A 12,017-nucleotide genomic window follows, 5' to 3' on the forward strand; every position below is an offset into this window, starting at 1 on the left:
AGAATTTCTAGTCGTGTTGTTTCAAATGCTGGTTTAAATAAAACAAAACAAAAAAAAATCATTAGCAGCACTAATACAGCACATCATGATGGCAGGTTAAATATAGACATGGATTACGGAGTCATTGTTTTCACTCCTGCTAAATAAGACAGCGCACTTAAAATGGAATGCCACTTGACCTTTTGTGTCTCATCAGTCTGTGACTGTATTTAACCGATGCAGGGAGGAAACATTTTCCCCTGGAACTGTCCCCTGTTGATATGACGATCGCTACTGCGGGGTCACGCCATGCACCAGAGGCAGAAGCCCAGCGCTCCAGAACGCACGAGCGATCCTGCAGCCGATGGAGGAGCTCTGCCCATGTCTCACAATGACTCACGCTCTCTTCTCAACTTCTCTCAGCTTATGCTCTCTGCTGGCCAAATCAAACCGTCACCAGCGCTCAAACATTCAAAAATCACATACTTTGAAGTAGAAATTCTTGATGTGCAAAGCAAGAAGCAGATTTGCATTGTGGACAAGGTGAGTGTATTATTCCAGCATGCTGGGGATGTGCCTGGTTCACACAGTGCCAGTTCAGGGACTCTGTTTTCACTGTTTTGTGGTCTTAACTCTGTAGTAGAAGTACTTTCATTCTTTTCTCTGGGAGGTACTCAGAACTTTTTGTTAGTCACAATTCTGGGCTGTTTTTCTCCAGGGTTTTTACAAATAATCCAACACTGGTTTGTTTTAGACCTCCTGGTTGTTCTGTGGACTCTAGATCTGTCCTTAGGCTGTCTCTTGACAGTGTTTATTTCAGAGCATGATACTGAAATGTCTGCTTCAAAGTGGATATTCAGTTTTAATATATTTGTAAACCTTACCATCTCAGTAATGCTGGTATCCACACACACTCAACTGCACCCTACTTATTAGATTGGGCAGGAACCTGGCACTTTTAAAAAATTTTAAGTTTTAAACAAAGAGTCTTATCTAAAAGAGGTATTTTGAGATTTTGTTTGGTTAGTTTGTTTGTTTTAATAATGTGAGTAAAAATATAAACTATGGCCAAATTTCATAAGTAGGTTGAGAGGACTGGGTGGGAATGAAGTTTACAAACCCATAAAAAACAGCTAAAGAACGCTTCACAAATATTTTCATCACAGTTTTCGTGATTCATTTTGTGATTCTCAGCAGAAGAGCTGGTCTGTTGCATGCCATGAAAATGGGAATCCTAATCTATTTAGACTATAGAATTTTTCAGTAATGTACTAGAGTTTTGAGACTTAATGTTTTGCTGGAAGAGAAAAAAATAAAAATAAAAAAATTCCCTTATCCTCACTGACAACAGCTGGAACTGGTAGATAAGTTTGCTTCAAGTGTTTAATGCCTTTGAAATATGTAAGGTGGAATACTACCAGATTTCTAGTGTTCTTGATCATTTAAAGGGTGTTTTTGCAATTTGTATGCCTAGTTAAAGGTAAATGTCTCATTTGTTCATTCTTTATGAGGCAAAATATTTTTTGATTTTTTTTTAATCTAAACAAAGAGGAAATATGTACAAAATGGTCAATTAAATATGATGACTATTAATACCAGTTCTAATGCTAGTGTTCACATTACTTTATTGAGTGATATTTACACAGTTAGGTTATCTACATGCTATACTGAATTAGGTTTTGATCCAAAAAAAGACTGAATCTGTTCTTTATCTTGAGCTTTCCTGTAGTGTCATTAAAAGAAATATATTACAGAAACAGAATTAGGTAAAGAGCCACATTTCAGGAATCTTTCCATGATGCCTGCTGGTGGAATGATAGTAGACCTGTGTTTTAATTTTTATTCTGAATTTTGATGAGCCTTAAAATTTTCTACACCTTATCCAAACCATGGACTCTACCCCTGCAGTGGTGGAAAGAGAGACATGAGTGGTGATTGAGAAGTACTCTCCATATATAGGTAAAATACACACAAGGGAGCAATAACAGCTGTAAACTGAAAGTCTCTACTCAGAAACAGGAATCTGTGTTCAATTTACAGGGCCAGCACACCAAGGGATTGGTACAAGTACAGTACAAGGCTGAGATTTCCAAGACTGCCAAAAAATCTGTTTTTTGAATGCTCATTCACCTGGCTGTCTAGGTCCCTTAATTTGCTGTGATAGTCCCTTCCTAAGACAATCCTGAAAGTACAGAAGTTGAGTTCCTTACTTCCATGAACACTTGTTAGTATCAGTGAGCTTCGTTTCTGTTGCTTATTAGAGCAAAAAAGAGACTGTTTTACTGGATTATGCATAATCTTCTGTTTAATTAAATGTAACTCATACAGGCCCAACATGACCCTTCTAATGCTTCTTTTCTGTTTTTAAGATAATTATGATTAACTTTGTTTCCTGAGATTGCATGTAATTATTACTTGTCAGGATTTATAATAGGAAGAATAGGAACCATAGATTTTTAAATGTAAGCATTTGCACTCTTATTGCATATTGTTAGTAGTTCAGACTATTATGATTTAGAAAATACATTTGTAATATTCTCAGATTAACAAATCTAAAGGGACAAACAAATAATGGCAGAGAGAGCAACCTTTTCTTTCTCTACTTAATAGAAACTCAGGCAGAGTGATTCAGTGATTAGTGCTATGTGGTTAAATACCAGTGGCTGCTTCCAGAGGTTCAGTTTCTACGAGACTCTGCATATGAATCCATTCAGATCAGTGGGAGCTCTGCAAAGTCTGCAACATCATGATACATTTAACTAGTTCTGCTTTTAGAAAGAAATCATTTCTTGTCCTTAATGCAGTGTCAGGGATTTAGAAAAGGTACGTTTAGCTGTGTGATCTCAAGAAATCAATTGGCATAAATAGGTTTTGAATCCAGCATAAGTAACTGTAAATTAATTCTCTATCTGTAAAATGAAAATAACATTATTTTCTTTGGTTTTCTAACCTGTCTTATACTTTTGGGAAGGATCAGTCACTTACACTAAGTGAACTGAGTGGTTACTATGAGTTTTTGATCATCTTTAACATAAAGAAACAGAATAAATACATATTTGCTTTCTAAGCCCGCAAGACAAATTCACATCACACTGCAGGCTTTTCCACAGTCGGGAAAGGCAGAAAAAAAATAATGAAAGGAAGCAGTAGGAGAGGAAAATCCCAGACATTTTGTCCCATAGTCATCTCTTCAGGAGCTAGGTCTTGAAGAAAATTACCTAATCTTGCAAAACTTGAAGTAAATTCACAGGAGTCAGCAACACTGGCAGTTCATTTTGCACATGCACGCTGTGAACATAAAATTCTTCATAGGAATATAATTTCTTTAATATTGTCAACCTGCTCTGGGGACTTTCCCTGCTATGGAGATATGGCATTATGCAAGTAGTTTGGTGCACACAACCTTTTCCAGGGAGTTACTTAAAGAATTTAAAAGAGAAATAATAAGTAATGTGAGATCTGTAGCCAGGTGGGGGTCGGTCTCTTCTCCCAGGCAACCAGCAGTAGGACAAAAGGGCATGGTCTTAAGCTGTGCCAGGGGAGGTCTAGGTTGAATATTAGGAAAAAATTTTTTACAGAGAGAATGATCAGACATTGGAATGGGCTGCCCAGGGAGGTGGCGGATTCTCCGTCCCCGGAGGTCTGTAAGATGAGACTGGATGTGGCACTTAGTGCCATGGTCTAGTAACCACGGCAATGTTGGAACAAGGGTTGGACTTGATGATCTCAGAGGTCTTTTCCAACCCAGTCGATTCTATGATTCTGTAATCTTTCCCTCCACATTTGCTCTTGGCATAGAAATTAATTCTGAGGTGGTAGGCCATGGAGAAGAGGCTTCAGATTTTGGGGGATCGGGGCAGAGAAAGGAGGAGTCAGCAGCCAAAGGCCTTACAAGAGCTGGTGCCTGAAAGCCACAACTAGGAATATTTAGCCAAGAAACTTGGCCCATATTTTGACAGTCAGTCAAGGGGTGATAAGGAACAGTTGGGTGTCTTGTGAGTCAGTCTTCAGTCTTTTCAACATTCATATCAATACTGCATTTTTAAAGATATTCTGTAGTTGAAACATGAGTCATAAAGGTTTCTTGCTCAATGAGTGAAAGGACTATTTAGCAAGGAATGAGTCTCTTCTTTGGCTGGTGTAAAACAGCAGGTGAGCCTAGATGATCACAAGTCCCTTTTCTCCCTTACAATTGATTAATTTTTATGGATGAAATTCCTGTCTCTGTGCAAAGAAGAGAGGGCATGTAATTAGTGATTTCTTGTTATAAATATTTTCAATGAAAAACGTCCTAAGGTGTCTAAAGATTTTGGCTTTTGTATTGCTTCCAAAAAGACATAAAAACCAACAGAACAAGCAAAATTCATCAAGTATTATAAATGAAAGAAAACAATTTCTTTTTGTATTTTTAAACAAATACTCTGCATTTTTTTGCCAGCCACAATTTATGAAAAATACATAGCTTCTCAAAAACTGTTTTACTTGTGCATTGTTCCAAAAGGCTGATGTAGGTTGGTTTTAAAGTTATCGATGTGCAATGATTTGATTTATAAATGCTGTTAAGGCAACTCATAACTGTTTTTTTATAGCATTCATTGTATAATATTTTTTTCTTCAAATTAACTTGTAGTAAAATGTATTTTCCCACAAACATAGTGCCATGTAATAAACTTTGCATGAGTTGCTTTTAAGGCAGAAAGTGTTACACAATATAGTTTTTACAGAATAAATCTCCTTTGGGGAAACCAGCAGAGAAAGCTTTTTCCCATCTAAAGCCTCAGAGCTCAGTAGTTTTGTGCTCTCCGATTTTCCAAGTTAAGCTGTAAACAGAGGTGCAAACTCAGGTTTTAGCTACTATGCAGTGACTCTTCTTTTCAGAAAACTTCCTAATTTCTACTGAAGAGAGCTTGCTTCCTAAGATGTTCAGGAAGAGCCTCCTTTCTTGGTGTGCTGCAAAGATGATGGAAACTACTTTCCTGCTGTTCCTTAAACCAGCTCTCCGTGCACTACACAATGTCTTCTCCCCCTGAAATCTCTTTGTAAAACCCAGTTACTGATAGTTAAATGCTTATGGTTAGGAATATACACTGTAGGAACATTTAACTATATGTTTGTGCTTATGGACATGCTGTGCAATGCCTATAATGAAAGTCATGTGAACGTTGTTATTTTTATTAGATTAAAAGACCATTGCATCGACACAAGTCTGTGCATCAACCCCATCACTTGTATATACACAACTCTTCTTGCAGTTAAGTATAACACTGTGTGTATTATTACATCTTTGCCAAAGATTAATTAGGGCTTATTCTGATTACTCTGAAAGGTCTGTCTTTGTATGAAGGCTTTCACAAGCCATTTTTTGTTTGAAAAGCACCGAAAACAGTAGTGTCCTTGTATCTGCATACTATGGCTTAACAATACAGTGGATTTACACTGGCATGTCAGCAAAGCAGAAATGGTATCTCTAGTATCAGAAATCTATTACTCTGGCCTATGGGTTGCAGCTCTGTCACAGAAAGTGAGCAGCCGAGAAGAACAGTCATTGCCGGCTCTCTTTTGCATAGTCAGCTCTAGCAAATAAAAATAACTTCTCACATCATGACTTGGAGGTTAGAGGTACCACATTCATTTGAGGTGAGCAAATGCAATCACTAAAGTAGGCAATGAAACTCTGCAAAGGAACTCTTTGCAGTACCAGAACATTGCCTCTAACATCAGACTTTCCTCATTAGCCTCATTATAAGGAAGCAAAGTAAAGAAGACCTTGCTTAGGAGAGTTTAATATTTTCATTGCTTTTTTTTTAGTATTTTTATAATATTTCAGTTCAGAGGATTATATATTCTTCTTTGTGGAGAACAAGCAGAACCTGTGAATATCCACAGCAGCCTCATTCCATGGGTAGGATTTTTATTATAATTTTTCTATCATTAGAGATGTCCTGCCTCTGATGTCAGAGATGCCCAAAGGAACTGAATGTCCAGCTGTGTCAAAGGAGGGGGCTTTCATAGTAAGACCACAATTGCCAGTGCTAGCAATTCCCACAGCAATACGGCTGACAGAACACAGACACAGTGCTAGCTGGACATAGGCTCCTTGCTGTGGAGGTCCTTTTTCTTACTTCCCTTTGGAAGGAGGATTTCATGGTGTCTTGTGCCTTTCACCGTATGTTTCCACAGCATCCAGCACAACGGGGATCTAGTCCCTGCTGGGAGGCACTGCAAAAAAATACATTACATTTACAAACTTGTTATAAAATCTGTGTGTTTTCTTGCCTGCAAAAATGGAATCTTATGCCTACCCCCCACTGCTGGAGGTGATGACAGTAGTATTTTCTTCCTCAGTTATCAGTTATACTTGGTAAAGTAGGTAAACATATTCAAATTCTGTAGTAGCAATGCATTACACTTATTTCTTCCCGCTCTACTGGAAATTCACATAATTTTAGTGTCAATATAGCTACAGATAGTTTCAGATGAGAAGAGACAGCTATTCATATTATTTTCTGCTTGCTCTTTGCTGTCATCATTCTTGTTTCAATATGGCTTTTTAAATGGAATACCTGCAGAAATGGCTTTTGATTTTTCTAGAAAAGAGAGACTGGGGAGAGGAGAAGCTGGTAACTTTAGGGCATTTAGCATTTTTAAAGGGATAATTAAAGAATTACAGAAGCTGCAACAGAAGAGTAATGATTTAGCTGATACTAATCAAAGTATAGAAGTGCCTTTAAATGACAAGTTTTATGCATCTCTTATTTTAGATAAAAAAGGTCTAAGCCTGGAGGAAGAAATAAAGAAACAAATATAATAAATATAATAAATATTCCAAAATATTAAAGCTTGATTCAAAGCAAAAACAAGAGAGTCAGTTCTTGAGACACCAGTGGTGCTCCAGCTCTTCACAAATGTAAGCCGTCCTAGTGAACAGTAAAAAACAGCTGTGCTATCAGAGCAGTGAATATTGCCAAAATTGTATCTGTAGAGACAGATTCCCAGCCAGTGTGAAAATGTCTTCTTTCCCAACAGTTATGACATTTTACCCCTGCCGCACATTTGCCTTATTGCATCAAGGATAATTCATGGATTATTGAAAAATATGAATGTACTGGAGCAATGTAAGACCATAGGGAGCTGTAGGTGTTTTATTAGTCTAATAGTTAACAGCATAACCCATGATGGAAAGTTAGGTGTATAATGGCATCTCATATAGGGATTATTGTAGCATTAAAATACTCCTGCATATGATTTATTGGTCCATCAGAACATGCTTCAGGTTATTTCTGAATCATACCTGTGATTCTTCACAAAATACCTGAGCCATGTAGTCATGGATCTATAAATATCTAGCAGTATATATTAATTCTATCTCTGTAACATACCTGCCTACGTTTAAACAATTTTGGATTTAAAAAGTCCTTAAAATGCAAGCTTAACTTTCTTAACAGCTACACTTCTTGTGCCTCAAAAGAACAAATTGTGTCACTGACTATCAGAAGTACAGCCAGCATCTCATCATTGCACTTGGTATTATGAAAAGTGCTTGTATTTCTAACTGACCTAATGATGCCTACTTGTTCTCACATATCACTCTTACTTCCTGTTCCTTTCTACCACTTCTCAGCTTCCACCTTCGCTTCCTGGACCACAGGGGGTTTGCTGTCGCTCCATCTTTCCCTGCCTGCTCTCCCTAACATAATATGGGACCTACTGACCAAATTTAAATGCATCTGATAGAGGAAAGGAACCCCCAAGTTTTAAAAGATTACTTAGTTCCTGGTAGCAGGGAGCACAGGCAGCTCAGCCCTCAGGGCAACCAGCAAGTGCATGGCAGCAAAAAAGCCCCAGATTCTTCTCCGGTGGAAATGTCTTAGGAGACAGGGAAGAGAGATGGGGCAGCTAGATAAACCTTTGAGATCCTTTACTAGTGGAAAGTAAGGCTTTATTTGCTCTGCCACTACTAGAACTACTTGTTTGCCAATGCATGTTCTTCTGTGAATTTTCTTTTTAACTGGTTGATCTTAGGGTTTGTTTTTGTTTTGTTTTGTTTTCATGCAGTTTCCCAAATAGATTGTGACCATCTTATGGTAAGCACTGGTTGAGTTTCTTGGGTGCACTTCTTGATTTGAAGTGTTAGCAGTCTGTGTAGATATAAAAAAGCAAGCACAAATATCTACAGCCATCTGATGGAAAAAGGAAGACAAATTCAAAGAGGTTCTACAGCTAAGCCATATACTTAATCTGTGCTACAACTGGCAATCAAAATCCAAACAAAAATCTAAGCCTCTCTATAAGCCTCACTTTATTCCTGAGAAGTATGGGTCAAAATTATTCTTTATTATTTTAATTATTTATATTTTTTCCGTTTTATAAAATAAAATAAGTTATTTACAATAAACTAATATAATATTTATTTTAAATTTTGTTCTATTATTTATATTTTTTATTACTTTTTTTTGGTCAAATTATTATTTTTTAAATGCCCATCCCAAATGTTGTTTTCTTTGAAAATGACAGTGAAAAAAATGAGTCTTGAATTTTTATGAGGTAGAATTTGGGAAAGATTGCATTACAAATAAATTTTGAAGCATTTCAATCTGTTATGACACAATAAACATTTCAAGTGCTATTTATTTTCCAACTTAATAGTGCATTTATTTGCATATTATTTCCTATTGGGTTATTTTCAATGACATGAGAGCCATGTGTTATATTATTTTACACTATCATGATAGATGTGTCAGAAAATAATGCAAAAGTAATGAAAGTTCCATACAGATGAGAAATAAAAAGTAATGAAAATAACACAGTAAAATGAATTTTCAGCATGTTTCTGAAGCAGTGGTTTTGTTTTTTTTTTTTAATTCCTATTCCATTTTAAAAATTTGAAGTCAACACAAATTTACACATCCAGAGTTTTGCCAGAACAATTCCATTTCCCTTGTAGAAAAGTGTTGTGACAGAGGCTTCCTGACTGTTTGCGCTGTTAATCTCTCAAGGAGAATACAGTAACCTTACTCAGCTCCCCTTAACAAAAGGTCAAAAGGCATGAGGTAGAACCAGTTCTAGTCAGATTTGCTCAGAAATAGGCAACCATGGTGAATTCTGTAAACTGAGGGATGGGCCGCACACCTTTTGTCAGCTAATGGGTTACACTCTCTTTACTTGCACTCTCATCTTTAGCAGGGAGAGAGAAAGCTCTTTCTAGTGTCTGACACTTTTTCAGGAAGTTTCTTGCAAAGAAAGAGTTTTTTTTTTTTTAATGTAAGTACCCAGCTAGCAGTACAAAAGCAATTAATCATCTTTAGAGACAAACTTGGCCAGTGTAAATTGACATGAGAGCACCCCACAACCATGTGACTACGTGTATTCTTAGATAATTTGGCCCATAATCACTGGAAATATTAGTCAGTTGGATTATCTCATATGCCAAAGTTCATGTGACCAGATAATAATCTAGAAGATTGCTAAGTGATACAGCTCTCTACTTACGTATGTGTACTGGAAATTACTGGAGCTAAAACGGTAGTTCTGCATATCCCTGGTTTCTGCAAAGACTGGCTTGAGATCAGAGCCAGCTGTTTGGTAGGCATTTCACTGCAGTCTACCAAGTAAAATACTGAATTCTATATAAAGCCTTTGTGTGGTTGCTGACAACACTTGTCTATATGTAGGTACTTCTATGTCATTTCCATGATGAGCTCATTTATTTATATCTCTTTGGATATGACTGGCACACTGGTTCACCAAGATAACAAGAGAGCAGTGTAGGACATACCGAGGAAGGTTACAGTAAAACAATACCCAATTTTTAATAGTCTTTGAAAATTGACAAGAAAAAACAGTCTGATCTAGAAGTTAAGTTCACAAAACATGGAGATCAATTAGAACAGGCGTTTTCCTGATGAACTTTCTGTGAAATGCTGCTGATTTCTAGTGGTACATCATGGTCCCAAAAAAGCAGGACCATGCAAAAGCAGGAAGTATTTGTTGAGTGCTGAATTTAGAAAGTACCTGGCTTTCCCATTGGCTGGTTATCTGTTTTGCAGCCAGATCCTCAGCTGCAATAAGCTGATGTCACCCTTTTAAACAAATTTACCCTGGCTGAAGATGGGGCTGTGGTTAATGAGCAGCTGTAGTGGCAGAATGTCTGAATTTCTGCAATTATGGAAAATGATTGCCTGTTACAAAGTAGGTGACTCAGCAGTGCAGTAATACTGACATATCACAAGGAGGAAAAAATATTCAAAGGGAAACCTTGAATGAAAAATCACTTATTTGCTGAAATTCTATTATTCAAATTCTTATTGATATTCTGCTGACCTCTAACCCCTACAATAATTCTTTAGTGCAAGGACTGTGTGATACAATTACAAGCAGATCACCAGATTTGGCATAATTCCTTGACTTACAAGTGTGAAAGAGGTGGGAAAGTGGATAACTATCTGACTAGCTTGCACTCACAAAAGGTAGTATTAAATTCCCTTAATATCTTCTACTTAGTGCTCTTCCTTGGGTCATAGCCCAAGATACTAATTTGGTATTTTAAATCTTAAATAGAAATGTCATGCTTTGTGCATTGGTGCATAAAGGAAGAATAGAACTGGTAGGATGACCCAGAAGGTCCTTTCTCGTTCTTGAATTCCTATAAAATCAAAAGTTGCTGCCTCAAATGGGAAAGTGAAAGTATTTTTGCTATGAAGGTACAGGAAAAAGAGGATTTGAGGTTTTTAAATCATCCTTTTCTGAATGAAAATTGTAATCAATGCAACGCACAGCTGTAAAATCTGCATTTCTTCATAACATTTTCTTTTGAAGAAAAAGTAGTTTTGAACCTTATACATGACAGTAAACTTTCTAGAAACTAACTATATTTAAAATCTGGTGTTAGACTACAAGTTAAGAAGTAGGGAAAGCAGGCTTGACCATTAGACTATAGAAGATATGTGCCAAGTAAGAGGTATTTTTACAGTGAAATCCATCTTGCTTTAAGTAAGCTAAGGATGGTCTTTCACTCTGTTTTCCGTTTGCATATTTGAAAAGTGCTGAAATAGAGGAAAGGAAAGGTTATAACACTTTCACAAATAATTCAAAAGAATGAAAGGAGGGTAAGACTAATAATTAGAGTGAAATATTCCAAGGTGTTTTATTCAGTTAGCACAAAGGGTAATAAGAGCAGATGCTTTTCCAGTCCTTACAATTCTTTAGCTTGTCTTGATGTACAATGAAAAGAACAAAAGATAATTAATGGTCTACAAAGAGGACAGTCTTAGTAGTAAGCCGATGTCTCAGCATCCATCTTCACATTGATCAATATTAGAAACTATAACTTCGCTGGTTGTTTTATGAGATCTTTAAAAAAGGACACAGAATTTCAAGATCATAAAAAAATGTATTTAATTCTTTTGTGGCCTGTAGCCTCATTATTCTGCCTGGAAAAGGACACTGTGATTCTTCTATGTCATAGCCCATTCTGAAGAGGAAAGTATTTGTGTTATTTTTCAACTCACGATCTGTGTAGTTTATCTCAAGTAGAAGGGTCTTTCTCTAAGCCAGCTGGCTCATAAAACAAATGTGTTTCTGCCCTCCTGGCTGGATGTGTGCTCCTTGCCTTCCCTGGGCACCCTCAGCCTGTTCAGTGTGGTGCCATGTGGAGCCACCAGCCTGCGACCAACCAAACAAGCACATTCTCTGGGCCCCAGCTGGCAAGATTTAAACCAGCTCTAGCCTAAAGCAGCTTGGATGTACTCAGGCACAGCAGTGCTCCTGCTAATGAGCTCTGCCTCTCTCACAGGTGTCACACAGAGCACGGTCCTCCCAGCTGCAGTTACATAGTTCAAGCACCACCTTTGGAGGTAGGGGAGGTGGTGTGTGATGTGGGATGCTATGGACACACTCACTGGTTCCTCTGCTGCAGCAGACCATTGTAAGCACAGATCCTGGCAGGCACTTTGTCACTTTTAAATACCTAAGGCATGTGAATTGTTTTACAGGTAGATCTAAAACACTATCTTAGGGAAATTTTTTTAGCAGCTAAAGTT

The 12,017-nt window shown here is 37.3% G+C and overlaps 1 protein-coding gene across 12 annotated transcripts in view; it reads left to right on the plus strand.

The window, feature by feature from the left end:
* The first annotated feature begins 228 nt into the window (after positions 1–228).
* Positions 229–12,017, plus strand: part of TECRL (trans-2,3-enoyl-CoA reductase like) — a 76,889-nt gene continuing 65,100 nt past the window's right edge. For 11 of the 12 annotated variants that reach the window (XR_004356567.1, XM_032685116.1, XM_032685120.1 and 8 more), the window contains exon 1: positions 229–522. Coding sequence is in view for 11 of the 12 variants with exons in the window: in XM_032685116.1 (XP_032541007.1) it covers positions 289–522 (234 nt within the window). In the remaining variant the exon portion in view is untranslated. The remainder of the gene's footprint in view (positions 523–12,017) is intronic. The other variant, XM_032685113.1, reaches the window with a different exon arrangement.

Source organism: Chiroxiphia lanceolata, chromosome 4 (assembly GCF_009829145.1).
Source record: "Chiroxiphia lanceolata isolate bChiLan1 chromosome 4, bChiLan1.pri, whole genome shotgun sequence".
Classification (NCBI taxonomy): domain Eukaryota; kingdom Metazoa; phylum Chordata; class Aves; order Passeriformes; family Pipridae; genus Chiroxiphia; species Chiroxiphia lanceolata.